At 40.1% G+C, this 18144-nt stretch overlaps 1 protein-coding gene across 4 annotated transcripts; it reads left to right on the plus strand.

Annotated features, from left to right (window-relative positions):
* The first annotated feature begins 6236 nt into the window (after positions 1–6236).
* Positions 6237–15703, plus strand: LOC106160203 (uncharacterized). Of its 4 annotated transcripts, none has more exons than XM_087013348.1 (3): positions 6237–6392; positions 12537–14016; positions 14416–15703. In XM_087013348.1, exons 2-3 carry the CDS (start codon positions 12645–12647, stop codon positions 14826–14828), a joined length of 1785 nt encoding a protein of 594 aa, XP_086869474.1. In that variant the 5' UTR covers positions 6237–6392; positions 12537–12644; the 3' UTR covers positions 14829–15703. The 4 variants fall into 4 exon arrangements, with proteins under 4 accessions (XP_086869474.1, XP_023933544.2, XP_013392194.3 ...); XM_024077776.2 differs by lacking the exon at positions 6237–6392 and adding an exon at positions 11492–11709; XM_013536740.3 differs by lacking the exon at positions 6237–6392 and adding an exon at positions 11720–11837.
* The last annotated feature ends 2441 nt before the right edge of the window (positions 15704–18144 follow it).

An 18144-nucleotide genomic window follows, 5' to 3' on the forward strand; every position in this document is an offset into this window, starting at 1 on the left:
CAAGGCTCCGTATCTCGAAAGCATCGCGAATAAGGTCGCGCGTCAAGGTTATTTTCAGTTGCACCCTGGATTACGCACGCTTGCTCCGCAAGGCATGGGCGTAACTAGGCATACGCACGGATGCACTGTGCGTACAATTTTTTTGAGCCAATCACGATATTATTCTCTATAAATTTAGTGTATTTTCACGAAAAATCCTCTTCGATTGCAAGTAAGAGTCACCTGAATGTACAAATCTTCTGTATGAATCGTATACGCACCATTGTTCTGACGCCCCCCGTCTCGTTTGCTTTCACAGAACTAAGGTAAATAAACAATACTAGCTACCTCCAGAAGTCCTATCTTAATCATCCATCTAGCTGGAACTTCCTTTACCTCTTAATTGGAAGTTTGAATGCCCTTCAACTCTCAGGTAGCCTTTGTCTTAAGTGTGTCGAATGCACACTCGATGGCGATATTTATCTCAGATAAAAATCTACCTGTGTTATTTTCAAACAGCAGCTCCAGCAGACCTGAGGACACTAGATAAAATCTGGACAACGGGCTTTATAAGGAGCCAGAGAAACAAAAAAAAATATATTTCCTGCAAAACTGTAAAGAATTTTGACACGGACTTGACCCAGCTTAACCCTCTAAACTAACAGGGTGATATGGGCAATTTTCACAAACAAACAGAGCTTTATCCTGTAATATAATTGGTTGATTTTGGATGATACCATATATAAGTTCAACTTTTAGAAGATTCATCTTTAAGCTGACCATGGACATGACGAATAATATAGCAAGAAGGTGTAAGAATCCTTCAACGATCAACTGTTCTTAAGATTATTTTCTGACAACTAGGGATAACCGCAACAAACCACATCGAACAAAGGTGCCTCACCGTTATTTAGAATTTAGCTTGATACAAGCGGGCATAATTTGCATATGTTTTCATAGTTTGTGTCAGTAAGCCCCTAGTTCAATAAATATACCATTCTAAGCAAGGCTTTTTTCAGCGAGTCCTCCAGCTGCCAATTGGACGGCAGCTGATTAAAAAAGTCTTAACTTGTCGGGGCAGCTGTGGACGTCGTATGAAAATCCATTGCAGTAATTTGACGTATGAATATTAAACTTCTTTCTAGTGCACGGTGTTTTTCAGTCACGACGTAACTACTACCTAAAGCTTACAAAACACAATAAAATGTTTCCATTAACTTTAAAATACATAATGCAGAAGTGACAAGAATGATCTACATTCGGTACAAAACACGTGTAGGCCCTAAATGAAATATGACCTAACTTGCCGCCAAATTATGAAAGGGGACACCTTTCGGATCTTTATACGTATGGCATCTGACAAAGCTAATACATAAGAAAGGCAATTTTTATATCTTCGGCGAGAGATTCTTCGCAATCCGAAACAGACTAGAAGGCAATTTTCATATTTGTTCAAGAGACTTCGTTAACCGAGGATCGGGAACAAGAGATAGTTACCGACCGCAGCGAGACAAGAAGCCAATTTTCGTATCTTCAGCGGGAGATCGAGCGTGATCTGAGCGAACAGAGAAAGCGATTTTCACATTCGTTCAATGGACTTCGTTCGCAGAAGGTTGTCAGCCAGAGATCGTTCGCGATCCGAGCGAGACGAGAAGGCAATTTTTATATTCATACAAGGGCGGTCTTTCGTGGAAGAGCGTGACGGGAGATCGGTATCAATTATTTTTAACCCTCTTTCCCAATGAAATTTATTATTAAAAAAAGACTCCATTAATTTGTACCCCACCCCCACCCCCGCTCACGGCTTTTGGAAAAGTTTGAGGCCCTGAAATTTTGAAGTAAGATACAGATGGCAATTATGGACGGCCTGCACCCCAATGCCGGAAAAAGCGTTGGTTCTGGGTGAAATAATTTACTGGAACTTAATTATACTGTGGGAATATTTTAAACTTTAAGTAATGATTTTATAAACGGTGAAAACTAAGCTATTATATTTGGCACATATAATTTAAACTGCCCTTCATCTTTTGCGTAAGTCGATCTACATTTAGCTATACCTGGGAATTTTGAAATTCTGTGCGTACAATTTTAAAAGGTCTGGTTACGCCCCTGCAAGGTGTCGCCTGTGGTGGGGGGGGGGGGGGGGCATCACAGCCCATATGGTTACTGTGGCGAAGGTGACAGGTACTTCCAAACATTTTTTCATAACTGTCATTTTTCCTTATTCTATTCATGAATTTGATATTTACGGCAATTGAAAATGTGGCACCGGCAAAAGTGAATCTAGGTGCGTTGACAGGCCGCACAGGTGTCCCCAATTAACCGCCGCCAGAGAAGAGACCCCAAGCATTAAACAACACAACCTGTAGATATTGGAAATTTGGAGAAAGTTAAGCAACTGAGGCTTTATTAGATTTGGACAGAAATCGGGGGTAATGCCCAGTGACATGCCAAACCCCTAAGTTCAAGTCTTGGCCCTTGACACCTGTAACGCACCCCTTAGTCAAGAATCTGAACAAATCAATGTTGGGCAGGTACAGGGTATACTTTATTTTTGTGATTTTATCAACTTGATTGTCAAGTGCCAGACTTTTTGTTCTCAGGTACTAGTAGCAAACTTTATCAGATAACAATCTGACACTAACCAAGCTGCACTAACAGCGCTGTAAACCCAGTTATCAATGCTGTCATCTTTACCTGCATCTTTACCGGTATTATGCCAGTGGTACGTTTGATACATTTGAGTAAGGAAATATGCTTTTATGCTTACATTCATTTGTAATACGTTAGCATTAACCTGTTAATAAAAACTTGGAAACTTTCAATGTTATTACACAATAACACTATAATGATGGGAGATGTTATGATTAAATGCTTACAAGAATAATAAAAACAAATTATGTGAAATATAAATGAATTGATTTTATTTGGGTTATTTATTTATTTATTTCAAACCAATTAATTATCAAACATGAAGCTTATTTTAAGAAACATTCACAGATATATGAAATATAACCCTGCTGGTACACAGATCTACAGTTCTAAAATGCAAATACCAAGTACCTTTCACACACCACTCATGAGATGTGAATAATCATATGTATAAAGTAGTAAAAATATCACAAAATGTGTGTAAGCAAGATATTTCTACAAGTAACCTCATTAATCAGTCAGGAAACTTCATAATGCACCCAATAAATGTAGAAATTTGAGCCAGAGAAATTCTACATACAGGCATGACAGATTTACCATATATTGCCATCAACCCTTAACTGAATGGGCATAGAAAGAACAAAGTGAGTCTCCCTCCCATTAAAAATGAAAAATAAAAATAAATAAATAAATAACAGATACTGTCATTCTTAATACTGAAAAACAATGGCACCTTGCAGCCTTCACTGCCTCACTATTTGCAGACAATGTTCTAGTCACTGTAACTGTGTAGTTCTGATGAGGCATAGATGCAAGAATAACTTCTTTGAAGTATATTGTGAAGGTCTCTTTTGTCATAAATCTGCCACATATAACCTGAATGTACATATTGCGATTCACACCACAGCAGCTTGTCTTAGTAAGGACTCAACCAGTTTGAAAACTTGTGGCATAGCTTCAGGACAAGATCACACCATCTATCCTTGCTGTGATGATGGATCTACTAGTACATTATCTATGTCTTGTCCTCCTAGTTTCTCTAATACCATTTCCCCTGATCTATGCTCACATCAATCTCTACAGCTTTACCAACTGCTACACAGTTTTTACATCTGAAAGTATAAAGCAAAAATTGTAATAAAGCACTATCAATTTACTTGTTAGATATTGATTCGAGGGCAAGAGAAAAATGCAGAAACCTCATATCATAATCAAGATAATTGAAAATCAAATATGCATAATCAAATTAATAGCTTTAATTGTACATACTACTGATGATTTAATCTTTTAAACTTCAGCATAAATTTCTCTTGTTAAAGCATAGACACTTTATTAAAATGTGCTTGAACAAATAATAATAATAATAAACAACCTGCACACAAGATGGAATATGGAGGTCAATTGCCACAAAATAAGTTGATTTGTACTTGGTAGCCTGAGAAATAGTATCAGGTATTAATTTGAGCAGTAAATTGAGTAATAATACCAAAGAGTTAACAATGACACAAGCATATGGTGCTGTGTAACAAAATTCATGCATTACTTGCTGTGGCAGTGTCCTCCTCAACCTATCGTGCACCGCAGGTTTTGATTTTCAATGTCATCAAAAATGTTTATTGTTGTTAGTTTGATTTACGTATCTTCTATTCAAATAATATCGTTTGGAAAATAACTAACTGATTTAATTATGCTTTTGCAACATGAAATCATCATTAACTTTGCCGGTTCGCGTGTATACAGTACCTTGCTATCAGTGCTGCTCTTTTCTCCCTAACTCGTCACTGACAGGCTAACCACATCGTTTCAAAACAACGTTGGTATGCTCCTTTACTTTTGGTGTTGGCAGTTTCGCCCCGGGGACATCGTTTTTGGTTAAAAACAACGTATCGTTTTCACCCATCTATACATTGCTCCTGTACAAAATGGCCGCTTGCTGCCCCCCCAAGGGGAAAAATCGTAGCACGTGGGTAGTTACGCAAGACCTGTGACGTATAACGCGCGCAAGGTTATTGCGACCGAGCGCAACCGTCTCTATTCCATAACTTGGGGTTTACACTCCCCATATAATAGCGATATCACATAGAGGCTACAATGTATTATATGGGACGAGTATAGGCGAGTTATGGAATCGAGGCGCTTGCGCTCGGTCGCAATGCGCGATGCTTTCGAGATACGGAACCCTGGTCTGTCTGTGGGTTGAGGTGTGGTAGATGCGACGACGCCACCACAACAATTGAGAAACAACCCTCAAGGCGATCGTATTGGCTTTTCTTCTGTTTGAAAGGGATATTTAGCAATCGAGGCAAGGCTACATACTGCGTGGAATACTGACTGTCGTGGAGCTTCTCTCCGTGCTCAGAGGAAAGGGAGATCATTTCTAAATTTAATTGTGTGCTTTGGTAATATAGTAAAAACAGGAACATAAGAAGTGTTTTATTGAATTGGAGAAAGACGAAGACGATTAAAACAAGAACGTTAAATGTCGATGCGATACCAAAAAATGTCAAATTTCAGCGATAACTCCGAGTCCGTGATAGAGTCTCAATCTTTTCCGCATCCTCAGCATCTCTGACGTAGAGTGGCCGATTAATGTATTTGTTGTTCAGGAATATATTTACTCTTTATAATTATTATTATTTATTGAGCACTAAAATCTGAACAACTTACATTTTACAGGCCTATATCAAATCCTAGAACATATATCTTAATTTTTACTTATTCCTGATTCTTATTCAGACAGAAGACCAGAAATATTTACTTGCCAATATTTGTCATTATATTATCCCACTGAGACACTGGGGTTGACAATAGCGGTACATATACCGACCAGGGTTGACTGAGTTCTACACAGTCACTCAGCACAGTTGCAACCGGTCATGTAACAATACAATCACAATCACGTCACTCTCAGGGGCACACATGTTTGTTGTTTCTATGCTTTTAGTCTAACAAATAATTGTTACACGCTTACATTGTTTCTCAAACAAGTTTTCAATGTTTTCTTTCAATTTTGCGTCAACTTTGGACCCAACATAGGCTTCTATTGAAGAACGCCTTAGACGCTATTATATCATGTTTAATGAAGCCGCGGTTCGCCAAACAGTCAACATGTAAATGTTTCCGCCACATAAATGCACTGCTTTGGTGGAAAATAAAAGAATTGCAGCGTTCTTTGGCTGAACGACGTGATTACTGCTGGTGAAATCAATGGAGACAAATGGAGGCGGGCGGAGAAGCAGGCGGATCTTCCTTGTGACGTCATACGTGATCGTACGCGTTACCATGGCTACCTTAACGCAGTAGAAGGGCATTAAACTCATATCCAGTTGAATTTAAATTTATAAATGGATTTATAATATGGATTGATAAATGACTAAGCATAAGAAGCATTGTCGCCCTTCATCCATATTAGCGACAAACCTTGGTACATACGGTCTTACATTGCTTATGGGTTATTATTCGTTACTTAAGTTTTCAGCAATTTGCAATTACCCCTTTTCTCTCTCTCTCTCTCTCTCTCTCTCACACACACACACACACACACACACACCCTTCCGCCCCGTTATGCCGTGGAGATAGATTTCATCCTCGTGACGTCACAGGTTTCCCCGCCTGAGCGGTTTTCTCAAGGGGGGCTGGGCTGCCGTGTTGCTAGCTCTGACCAGCGTTGATCATCTGAAACCGAGTCTAAACGCAAGAAGATGTCACAACGGAAGACGCCAGCTCTAAGACAGACGCCAAGGTGACCAGTTGACCATACGGTGGGTACATTACAGGTGTGTGTGCGCGTGGGGGGGGGGGGGGGGGGGGGGTAATACAGCACTCTAGTTTTTCTCTGACGTTACCTATAGTGAAACTTCTCTTCATGCGCAGCAACGTTTTTCATTACAAATCAAAATAATTGTAAAACAGTTTGTTGTTTACAAAATATACATTGGAAAAAGTAATGAAGGCAATGGCACGTTCAGTAAAACACTTGTGAGGCAGGAAACATTTTATGTTATTCATTTATGTAAAACGTGCAAAAGCATGTGTTTCTAGTAAGTTTTCTTGAATATTTTAAACTTATCTGATGCGAACGTACTTAAGACAGTCGTGAGTTTTCAGCGTAATATAAATTTAAAGATTTACAGTGGGAAATGATATTTTCAAATCCACAATTAAAAACCGAAGACTTTGTCTCATTTCAGACAAAAAAAGCTATCAATGTCAGTTTGTCTTGTAGAGTAATAGGCCCGTTCAATTTGCTTGAACCAGTGGCTTAATTTATTCTCCAAAGATGAAGTTGATTTATAAATATTCTGAGCAAAGCGATCAATGCGTCACCAACCATGTCTGCTCTGCTATTGTAGATAAAATATCGATCCTCAGTGAAGTGACGTGTTTGTTCTAAATCACGGACTGGAGATAATCGCATGTATCCGTCACGTTGTCATAGTCTGGATCGATTACATTGGGATGACGTTTTTATAGATGTAAAATTGTTGTGGATACTAAAATCCTCTCTCTCTCTCTCTCTCTCTCTCTCTCTCAGAGTCTTTAATTATTATTGAGTGATTTCAATCACATGCTTTTGTGCTGTAATATCTCTTTCATAAAGTGATATGTATAAATGATGTATGATTGATCTTCAACTGCACTTGAAACATATACTAAATGTGTGTGTGTGTTTGCGTGCGTGTGTGTGTGTGTGTGTGTGTGTGTGTGTGCGCGCGTTCACGCGCGTGCATGTCATCTGTACCATCATCTATCACACCTTGGGGTCGACCTCGCATCTTGCTAAAGACACACATGTTATACTGATATACTCATTCAAAATTGGAGTTTTGACAATATTTAATAGTTTTTGATAGTTTTAAAATGAACTTCAAACACTACAGCCTTTTCTTCTGTTACATACGTTGTAATTTTAGCATATTCTTTAACCCGCACTGGTAAATACAGACAAGTATTCCTGTAGAACACGAGACGGCTGACGAGAAGAAAACATAATTGATGTAGCTAGTAAAGAAGAAAGAATCCGCCGCTCAAGGTCTCTCTTCCATTGTAAATAAAAACGGGGAAAAAACGCCTCACCAACAGCTGGGGGTAAAGTGTTTTCCAGACAATTACGACATCATAAAAATTAAACTAGGTCTATAGTGTACGAGGTGGTCTTAAATTACCTCCTGGCATCAACGCGGGGGTATCGTGCTCGTGTTTGGTGTTATCTGCGTAAATAAGAACAAACGAGGTAGTGATCTGTTCCCCATGTCTGCTCCTTGTAGTGCCTTTATTGATCATTTATCCCTGTATGTAATGTTCTGCACGCTAGATATTTATTATGTAATCATACGCATACAGTGGTGATAATAAACTACTACCACTACTACTACTAGTGTGTGGGGCTGAGGCAGGTACTCTGTGAATGTAGTCAGTCTAGACACGACACGTGGTGAAAGGCAACCGTACGGCGTGTTATTTCAGCGGACTATTATCTGCCCTGTGGTGCGCGTGTGTGTGTGTGTGTGTGTGTGTGTGCGTGTGACAGTTATCTGCGGTGTGGTGACAATGTACTGAGATCAGGTGTGATAATAGACCCGGCAGGTCCCGTGTGACAGCTGACTGTGCTGGAAGAGGTTGGTAAAGGAAGTTTATCTCGGGGTGGATTTGACGGGGAGAGGACTGGAGGGGAGGGGGGGCAGGGGAGAGGAGTGGGGTCCTCGCGCTCGTGCAGGGACAAGTCCTTAGGAACCCGTGTACTTTTTACTCAGAGGTGATTTTCAAGCTGAAAACAAAAGCTTGTAAATACACAGGTGCGTGCACTCACACACACACACACGTAAACACTCACACGTAAACACACACACACACAAACACACACACGCACACACGTAAACACTCACACGTAAACACTCACACACACAAACACACACAAACACACACGTAAACACTCACACGTAAACACACACACACACACAAACACACACACACACACACGTAAACACTCACACGTAAACACTCACACACACAAACACACACAAACACACACGTAAACACTCACACGTAAACACACACACACACAAACACACACACACACACGTAAACACACACACACACAAACACACACACACACACACGTAAACACTCACACGTAAACACACACACACACACACAAACACACACACACACACGTAAACACTCACACGTAAACACTCACACACACACACACACACTACGCAACTGGCAGAGCATCATCACGTTAAAATATAAACAGAAAAGCTATGCTCATGTAATATCAAAAGTCCATCCCAGCAGACGATACAAGCTTCGAGATACAACATTAATCATTTTGTTGATACAACACTCTACTGATACGTGTATATCTGCACCCGAAACGATAACATTCCTCCACAAAACAATATTTCACTGGCAACCGTATCAAGTATACTTAGCATACGTTTTAAAGTCAACATTTTTTTATTTCCTGTACTTTTGATCGACAAAGGTAAAAATAACATTGATCTTAAAAAGCAAATACGAGCGCGCCGTTAAGAACAAGTTTACATTTGCAGGGAAGTAAACAGAAAGCGATGGCCGGCAAAATGCAGGTTTTCATAAAACCTTTTGATGCATAGTAAATGCGTGTAAAATACGGTCATGATAGAGGTAACTATCAACATTTTCACCATGGAAGTACCATGCATAAAAGGCAAATTGAATTAATAATGGAAACACAGTGTAAAAAGCACAAAGTGTGTTCAATCAATAGCCGACTTTGCCTTCAGCCTGAAGTCTGTTTTTCTAGCGTCTGATAGTTCTACCTGACCACCTGTGCTGGAAAAGAATATCGATGTTACATAAAATGACTGCCAGATGTTTTTTTGTAAGGAAACTAAAAAGTAACACCAATTTTGTTAGAAAAAACATGGCAAAATAACACAAAAAAGACTGTGTTATATTTCATTTGGCGAATATCTAAAAGTTTGGCGAATGTTTGTGTGCGTGCATGTGTGTGTGTGTGTGTGTGCGTTTTCGTGTGTGATGGGAGGTGAAAAAGGAGGATACCGTGCCTGTTAATACCTCTCTTCTTCCTTAACAATATAACGTTCTTATCTAACTTAAGAAAATTCATATTTTACCCTCTTCCACGCGAAAGGACACTAAAAAGTTACACCAGTCGCTAGTAGGCCTGGATGTAGCAAATAGAACTGAATTCGAAATATTTCATTTGGCGAGTTTCACCCGCGCTTGTGTGTGTGTGTGTTTGTGTGTGTATGTGTGTGTGTGTGAGTGGGATGTATGTTTTTTATATATTTTTCTCTTCACAAATGTATGCTCTTGTCTGAATATTAAAACAAAAGCTTCACGTTTACCTATCTTCCACGCGAGCATTCAATAATCCCCTGGCCCGCCCTGACTCCACGACGTAGGGTGAGGTTAAAAAAACATTCAATAAATCTATAAAGTACTAAAACATTGAACTTTTCATTCATGTTAAAGAATATATCTTGATTAGCAAACGTGTGAAATGATGGAGTGAGAGTCGATAGCAGCCATTACTCAGATACCTCGGGAATAAAAGAGAAAAAGAACTTGTCGATATTGTAGTTTTTGACGACTTAGGAAATAGATCGGTATTTTGTTGTACTGAATAACATCATTATTTGACAGAAATCATTTGTTCAGAGCAACTCATACCATTTCACTCGCTTCTCTCGCCTGATGTTAATTATGCGTGGCAGAAAAGGACAAAAATGTTATTTATATTAAAACGTTTGTGTCTTTTCTTCCTCGGAGACCGGGTGACATTGCTACACTCCAGACCAAAGACACGTGACGCGAGCCGGCTCTGCCTGAGACAGTTTTTGTCCCACATTAGAAATAAAAGCAATTCAAAATCCGATAATTGAAAGCATAACTTTGTACAAATTGAACACGCTCTGTTGACGTAGGTTCCTGAGTACTCGTGAACTTAGTAAACAAATCATTGTTGTGATTGAAAGAAATTGCTAATCAGATTTCAAAATCGATTTCGTTAAATCTCCCGTCACAAACTCTGACTTAATTGACCTAGGTGCCAGACTTAACATTGTCAGTACCTCCAAAATGTTTTATTTTAATTTTCAAATCCGGCTCGACCCTGTGTTGTCGATATCAAGTGACCTCGGTTGACAATCAGGTTTTAATTTTCTTATCGAATTCGTCCATTGATCGCGGCGTGAAAGGTTCTCTATCTGAAGAATAATATCAGAGGTAGCAAGGTCTTGTCGACCCAGCGCACCTGTTTTCATATTTAAACTGTGACAACAATGTCCCTAGTTCACGTGGTTCAGAATTAACTTCAGATCTGCTCAAAACTGAGTGGATTTATATCGCACGGTGCTCGGAGAGTTGACTGCATTCAAGACGCGGTGGACACAGCAGGTGTCAGCTATGTGTGTGAGAGTTGATTGAAATCAAGTTGATTATTCGACCACATGCTGCAGACTACCCCCATCTTACAGTAGCATGACAAGACGCGCCGCGCCATAAAGTCAGTAGCCGTGATAGGCAACATCCATGCGTTTTACTTGACAGGGATTTTATATATCGGATATTATAGGCACATTTTCCACAGTTCACAACTGGAAGATTGACCATATCTTTCAATGTAACAGTGACTCTACTACATGTACTAAACAGAAAAATTATCACTTCCTGCTTTCATCTCTCTCTCTCTCTCTCTCTCTCTCTCTCTCTCTCTCTGTGTGTGTGTGTGTGTGTGTGTGTGTGTGTGTATGTGACGGGGGTGGCGGGTGGAGGCAATACCGATTTAGAGCCTGCTGTGTTGCTTTGGTGTGAACGCTGGTGCTGAACAAGGGTATTATTGCAGTGACGAGGTCCAAGGGGGGCATGTGAACACATGAGAACACAACAGTCGGTGTTCTTTATGAAGTCAGTAAACTAAACACCTTGTATCATATATCAACAAACAGAAGTCAGTGGCGGGGTCAAAGGGTGAAATAATAATAAACCTGAAGGACTTGTGAATACAGGAACTCGCGCTGGAGATGCTGTAACGGGCTGTAATCCGCATGGTAGGGGTGCTGCTACTTGGTAGGTGTGCTGCTACATGTACCTGGGCGGGTATACTACCTGGGAGAGGGGGGGGGTGCTACCTAGGACAGGGTACATGCACTGGAATTTAGCATTATCGAGTGACCCAGGTGCCGTTGATATTCAAGGTGAGGTTGGTTGACAAGTAATGCGTTGTTTTGCAGTTGAAATTCATTACAAAATATTACATAACAGAAAAAACTGTTTGCTGCGGTCTGCTGTGGGGCTGTTTGCTGCGGTCTGCTGTGGGGGCTGTTTGCTGCGGTCTGCTGTGGGGGCTGTTTGCTGCGGTCTGCTGTGGGGGCTGTTTGCAGCGGAGAGATCTTGCAGAATATTGAAAGACTTGTCTAAATGTATCTCTCTCGCTCTCTCTCACTTTAATCAAAAAGGAAAACATTAGCTAGGAGGTGTGTAAGGGACTGGTAGACGTGCCCCCCATGGGATGTCTGCAGGGGGGGGGGGGGGGGGTAGCGTGTTTGTCCGAGCAATGTAACATGAGTAGAATAACATATCGATGATGAAATATAAACGTGCGGTCGACTTTCTTGTCTTTTGGTTTAGGTAATCAGCCACTGCTTCAGTGTTATGATTTCACCCTTATGATTTCCACAAATATGCACTTGTTGTCCATTCACTGGAAAATATACCAGATTATTTGATTTCATTCACGAAGAGTGCTACGTACTTTCTTACAGAACTTGGCCTGATGCTGGGGTATTTGGTAAAAACTCAACATCGCTGAGTTTATTTCTCCAAAAATTACTTGACGTCGACAACATTGCATAAAATTATTGTATTTGACTAAATCTTCTTGTAAATCTTTTCAGAAACTTGATCCATGGCCAGAGGCGACAGTTAAGCACGATGCAGACAGACGCTACCTGGTGACGTAAAACACAGAACGCAGGCGTAAAAACTAAATATCGAAAATAAAAATGACACCAGCTACCGCAACCTTACAATTTTCAAGAAAATCTCAAACGTTGGAGGAGCTCGACAAGGAGAGGCCGAAATCTCTCGAAGCAGTCCGCGAGATTCTAAGAGAGGCGACGACAGACGTGGAAACCAAGCTAAGTCTCATTGAAGTCAGCCTCATTGGACGCGGAGTAACGTACGCTGACTTCATCCGACCTTACGTGGCGCCCATCGTCTCTTTAATGAAATCCCTGGAAATTTATGAAATTTACAACAAAAAACAAATCGAGGAGATCATCCACCAGGGTATTGAGACCGGAGAGGCGGTGAAGGAGAGTGACCTCCCGGGCTATCACATGCTCAAGGAATGCTATCACAAAATCAAGGAGTATCTTCCGGGAGCCTTCACTGCCATTTTCCTGGAGATAGAAAAGATTTTAGAAAACTTGGACAAATATTGCCGCAGCTTCAGCAAAGCGGAGGAGCGGGAATTCATGGACACGCCGTCACATTATGAGATGAAACGCCAGGAGCTCTGGAAACTTATCCGTGTTAACCTTGATGACATCAAGGACATGATTGGCAGGTATCAGGAAGATGGCGTTGACATTAAGATGTTTGGGATACACGCGCGAGATATCGGACGCGGCTGCGAATGCGAGCGTCTCCCTTTTCTGCTCATGTTCCCGCAAACATGCGTTAACGTCAGGAACGCTTGCAAAGGAATACGACAATGGTTGAAGGCAGACGAGGAATATCCGTCCTATATTAAAGATGACATTATTGATATGGAGAAGAAAATTGAGCATAAGACGCGCGAGGAGAGAGAGAGTCAGATGCGGAGTAGTCAGCTGGAGTATAAAATGAGGCACGTGCAGCAGGAGTGCTCTGTACTGGAATCAGAACTGAAGAAACTGATAGCGCGCGAAATGGCGTTCAACCAAGACGCTCGTAAACTTGAAAGAGAGATTAATAAACTTGAGTTGGAAATTGGGACGCTGGAGCAAGAGAAAGTCATGTCAAGTAAAGGACTTATTAAAAGTTCACAGCCACCGGAGGCGCTCTCCCGTAAAATCCACGATTTAAAGGAAAAGCACCATGGCCTAGCAACAAAACATTCCCACGTTCAGGCAAAAATAATGCTGGTCGAGAAAAAACGAGAAATGCTCCGAGAGTCCAACGCCAACGCAAGCGCCTTGAGGAGCGCCTCTAGGAAAGCAAGAACGGACCACACAAACGTGGAACACGAGTTGCATACCATGAATGAGAGGCTAGAGGAATTGAAACAAATATACCTCTACAAGACGAGTCATGAAACACCAAAGAAGATATTTTATGGTCTTCCACTAGCTCCTAAAACGACTGTCAAAACTACAGGCAAGAAAAACCACGGTATGCTACAATGTTCTTATTATTTGCTTGAAGATTCATCATTATCACTATGTTGATCTTGTTAAGATATAAGAAAAAAAAACATCAATTTAGATCAACTATGATTGGTCTCTTCATATCAATAATAGTTGACCTAAATAGGTGCATTTTAGTTTTATTAGTCTTTTTCTTACTGTTTGTTATATCGTACATTGGTCAGCTAGTAAAAAAATAAATATCATTTATCTAACGATAAGAAAAAGGAAGACTGTTCGCGAAAGTTAACTTCCCAATTTTTCCCAATTTTTCATAAAGGGTGTAAGTTTTTTCAACCGCCGTCGGCTAATGGACAGTATTCTTCTAATTGTATCAAGGGATTGTCTGTAATCATACTGATGGGTGTCCTTTCTTCATTTACAGATCCACTAAACAGGGCGGTGAAGATAGTCGCCCACTACATCGAAAAAGACTGGATGAAGCTGTACCGCAAACTTCCTTTCCACCCCGTGCGCGGCACAGAAATGTTAGAACAGGATCTGGACGACATCTTCCAGAAATCCGCGCGAAACACCGTCAAGGAGCTGTCCCATGAGGCTTTAGCAAAATGGCGCCGGCTCCACACGCGTGCCACGCTGGAGGAGTTGAAAGGGGCGCTGGTTGAACTCAAAAGAAAGGACGTGCTGGAGCATTTAGAGAAAGCCCATGGCGGCAGCGGAGGTGCAGCGTCTTCCAGGCGGAACAAGCCAACCATATTTAAGCCAGCGAGAGTGGCGGTGTCTCTTCCTAAGATTAAAATATCTGGCGACAAGAGCATGGTGGTGCAGAGCATCTGAATAAAAGACTGCATCATCACGTACGGCAATTACTGGATCTTTTCAGTGGCGGAAATTGTGCATTTTATAGATGCTGTGATTTTTAAGTCATAATTTCTGAAAATTAGAACGTTCCTTTTGAGTGGTAGCAACAAAATTAAAAAGCAGGGCACTCAATAGTGCTGTTTTATGTAGTAAAAGCTCCACAGATGCTAAACAGAAATATGATTTTTGTGAATACAAAATTATGTAAAGTTTGGTAATTTTTGACAACTGAAAAGATCCAGTCACTACCGAAGTATACCAGTAGCTAAAGGCAACACCATATAAAATACCATTTTTGCTTTTGAAAAAAGTTAAAATATAGCATTATAGCCGCGGCGCGTGCTTGTAACCGTCTCAGTAATACGCGATACTTAATGTTAACATTCAATTCTGCTTCATCAATTTCCGTCCAAGTTACGGCGAGTAAAGGCATTCATAGATGAGGTCTTGGAAAGCGGCAATTGTTACAAGGATTTCAATTTATTATGAAGTTATATTATATGAATAAAGCGCGTCAAGACGGTGTGGAGCCGCCTAGAATTAACAAAGAAGCAATTGCAAATTTTAAAGGTCCCTCAAATATGTTTTAAAAATATTTTTCATTGAGTGTTTTAATTTATTGTGACTTTACATAACAGTTGCTCACCTAATCGTTATGTTTAGAGTGCATTGATTATAAGGATTGTTGATTACATTGTGAACTGCGCCTATTTAATACAGCCAAGATCTTTACTAATAACAACTAACGTGAAATATAAACTTTTGTACGCAATATATAAATTTACAAGACCTGAAGCGTTGTTACGAATGTATTTAAGTTTTAAAGTGCAATAAACTAATTCTAACTGTTACCCGTCTTTTTTTTATTCGCGAAACTGGTCTCCCAACTTTAAAATTTACAGGAAATATCCCAAATTATTGTGTCGTATGTGCGATGGTCAACCACATGCGACCTTATTACGCCAGGTATAAAACAACTTCGTCAGCTGCAACAGAGCAGACCAAGATGGTCAAGGAGGGCCCCGGGTGGGGGATTGCATGAAAATAGGAGGGGGTAACTTTGGACGGGTACCACAGGGACTAACGTTAAAAATGCACCTGGATAATGTTTAAGGTGAATGTGTGTGTGTGTGTGTGTGTGTGTGGAGGGGGGGATAACATTAAATGTAAAGCTGCCCAGGCAGGCAAGTATCGTATAAGAAATCCGCAGAACGCCGTCACCCGTATACAGTCATTTCAAATACAGAAACAAATGAGTAATAAAAAATTTATTTATTCAACTTCATATATCAAAGTAAAAAAGAAAAATAATAATGTGTTAAGTTCTTTAACATGAAAGTGTAAAACAAACATCGTTCTTGAACATGAATTGTCCCAGCAGTAGACAGCCAAACACTGTGGACAGGGGACTGGTGAGGAAATGGCCAGTTTTCAAATCACAATGTTTTATACAATGCTCAATTTTGGGGATTGAAACCTTACAAACATCTAGCCTTCCTGGCTGTCTGATGAAAACGCATGCATGTATGAAGTTCTAAAAATGGGTAGTTTAAGTGCTTTACCAAAAACCACTCAAGCACAGTTTTCTCATTCATCAGCTATGTATATGTAGCAACTGAAGCCCGTCTGGGCGACTTATCTCCCTAGCTGGTTTGTACACTGGATTTATAGTATATCTGAACGTAAAAAGTGACTTAGATAAAACTTAGAGAAGATCGTCCCTGCAGTGCTGACGCCTGGCGGGAAAGACCTTAAGTATGGACTACATTGTACTAGCAACTGTCAGCTAAACCCCCTCCACGTGTAACTACATATGGCAACATATTGGCACTATTTCCCAGAACACAATAAGGTGGTAAACTGCCCATGTTAACGTCCTGAAATACGTGTTCAGCAGCTGCAGAACGAGGAATATGGCGGCTCACAGAGGCCACTGCTATCACAGGACTAGCGTGTGTATTAACACTTACACAATGATAGATGTCCATTAGTACAGAATGTTATGTGAAAGGAAATTTACAGCCTTCACTATTCATCTGAACAAAGGTCTTACCACAAAATGCTACGATAATTACTTTACCAACTGTTTCATTGTTACACTGGCTAGAATAAGAATACCGCTAGTTCCTGGCAAGCAGCAATAGATGCCCCCCCCCCCCCCCCCATACAGCCCCTGCACAGTGCAGGCAGAAATCACTTTACTTTGTTTACTAAACTTTATTTTGTCAGGAGAAATTATCACAATATTTATACTTAATGTCTTCATACTATTCACTAAAACATTACTACATAAACTAAGAATAACTAACTTCTCATGGTCATGTACAAACTATGGACACATCTATTGCATATACATTTTGATTGACAGCATTATATTAATTCACTGAAATTTTTGATTTATGGCATTTCTTTTCCCCCAGCAAATATTCTATTCTTTTGCAAAGGCACACACGCATTTGCCTGAACACACACACATATACATATACACACAATTATACACACACACACGCACGCACACACACACACAAGGCACCTCTCTATATATGGCAGTGTAAAGCTGGTTAACACATTTTTTCTTGCTAAAACACATTTCATGCACTCAGGTTCAAACACACACACACACACACACCCCAACACACACACACACACACCCCAACACACACATACACACACCAACACACACATACACACACCCCAACACACACACACACACACTCACCAACACACACATACACACACATACACACACCAACACACACCCCAACACACACCAACACACACATACTTGTCTATGTGTACCAACCGAGGACATCAGCACAACACCATACAACCGAGGACATCTTATTCCTTGGTTAAATCAAAATAAAAACATTCAATTTAGGGTAAAATCTATTCGAGTATGAATGTTATAAATTAATTTTTTATAAAAACTAATTTTTTGCTGACAAGAATTTTACATTCTAACCGAGGACACACAGGGACACACACACGGACAGACACTACACATTACAACCGAGGACATGCATGCATCTACATGTAATAATGATTGTACTTTTAATGCAAAGCAAATTTTATATAGCGTTACTTTGCAGCAATTCACATTTTTATGAAATTCTTTCATATTTAAGGTAAATTCCAAAATAACACCAGAGGTGATGATTAAATGAACAGTTATACAATATTTAATGCTGGGCTTTGCCACTTTTTTAGAATTGAAGATTATGAGATAAAACATCAATTAATTTAGGAAAAGAAAGGATACTGATGAAATAAAATAAAAGACCAAAGAAAT

The sequence above is a fragment of the Lingula anatina genome, chromosome 5 (genome assembly GCF_051362555.1).
Source record: "Lingula anatina isolate TDL-2025a chromosome 5, LinAna3.0, whole genome shotgun sequence".
Classification (NCBI taxonomy): Eukaryota; Metazoa; Brachiopoda; class Lingulata; order Lingulida; family Lingulidae; genus Lingula; species Lingula anatina.

Coding starts and splice junctions, on each gene's coding strand:
- LOC106160203 (XM_087013348.1), top strand. CDS start 12,645: ATGACACCAGCTACCGCAACCTTACAATTTTCAAGAAAATCTCAAACG. Junction 14,017..14,415: donor TACAGGCAAGAAAAACCACG/GTATGCTACAAT, acceptor CTTCATTTACAG/ATCCACTAAACAGGGCGGTG.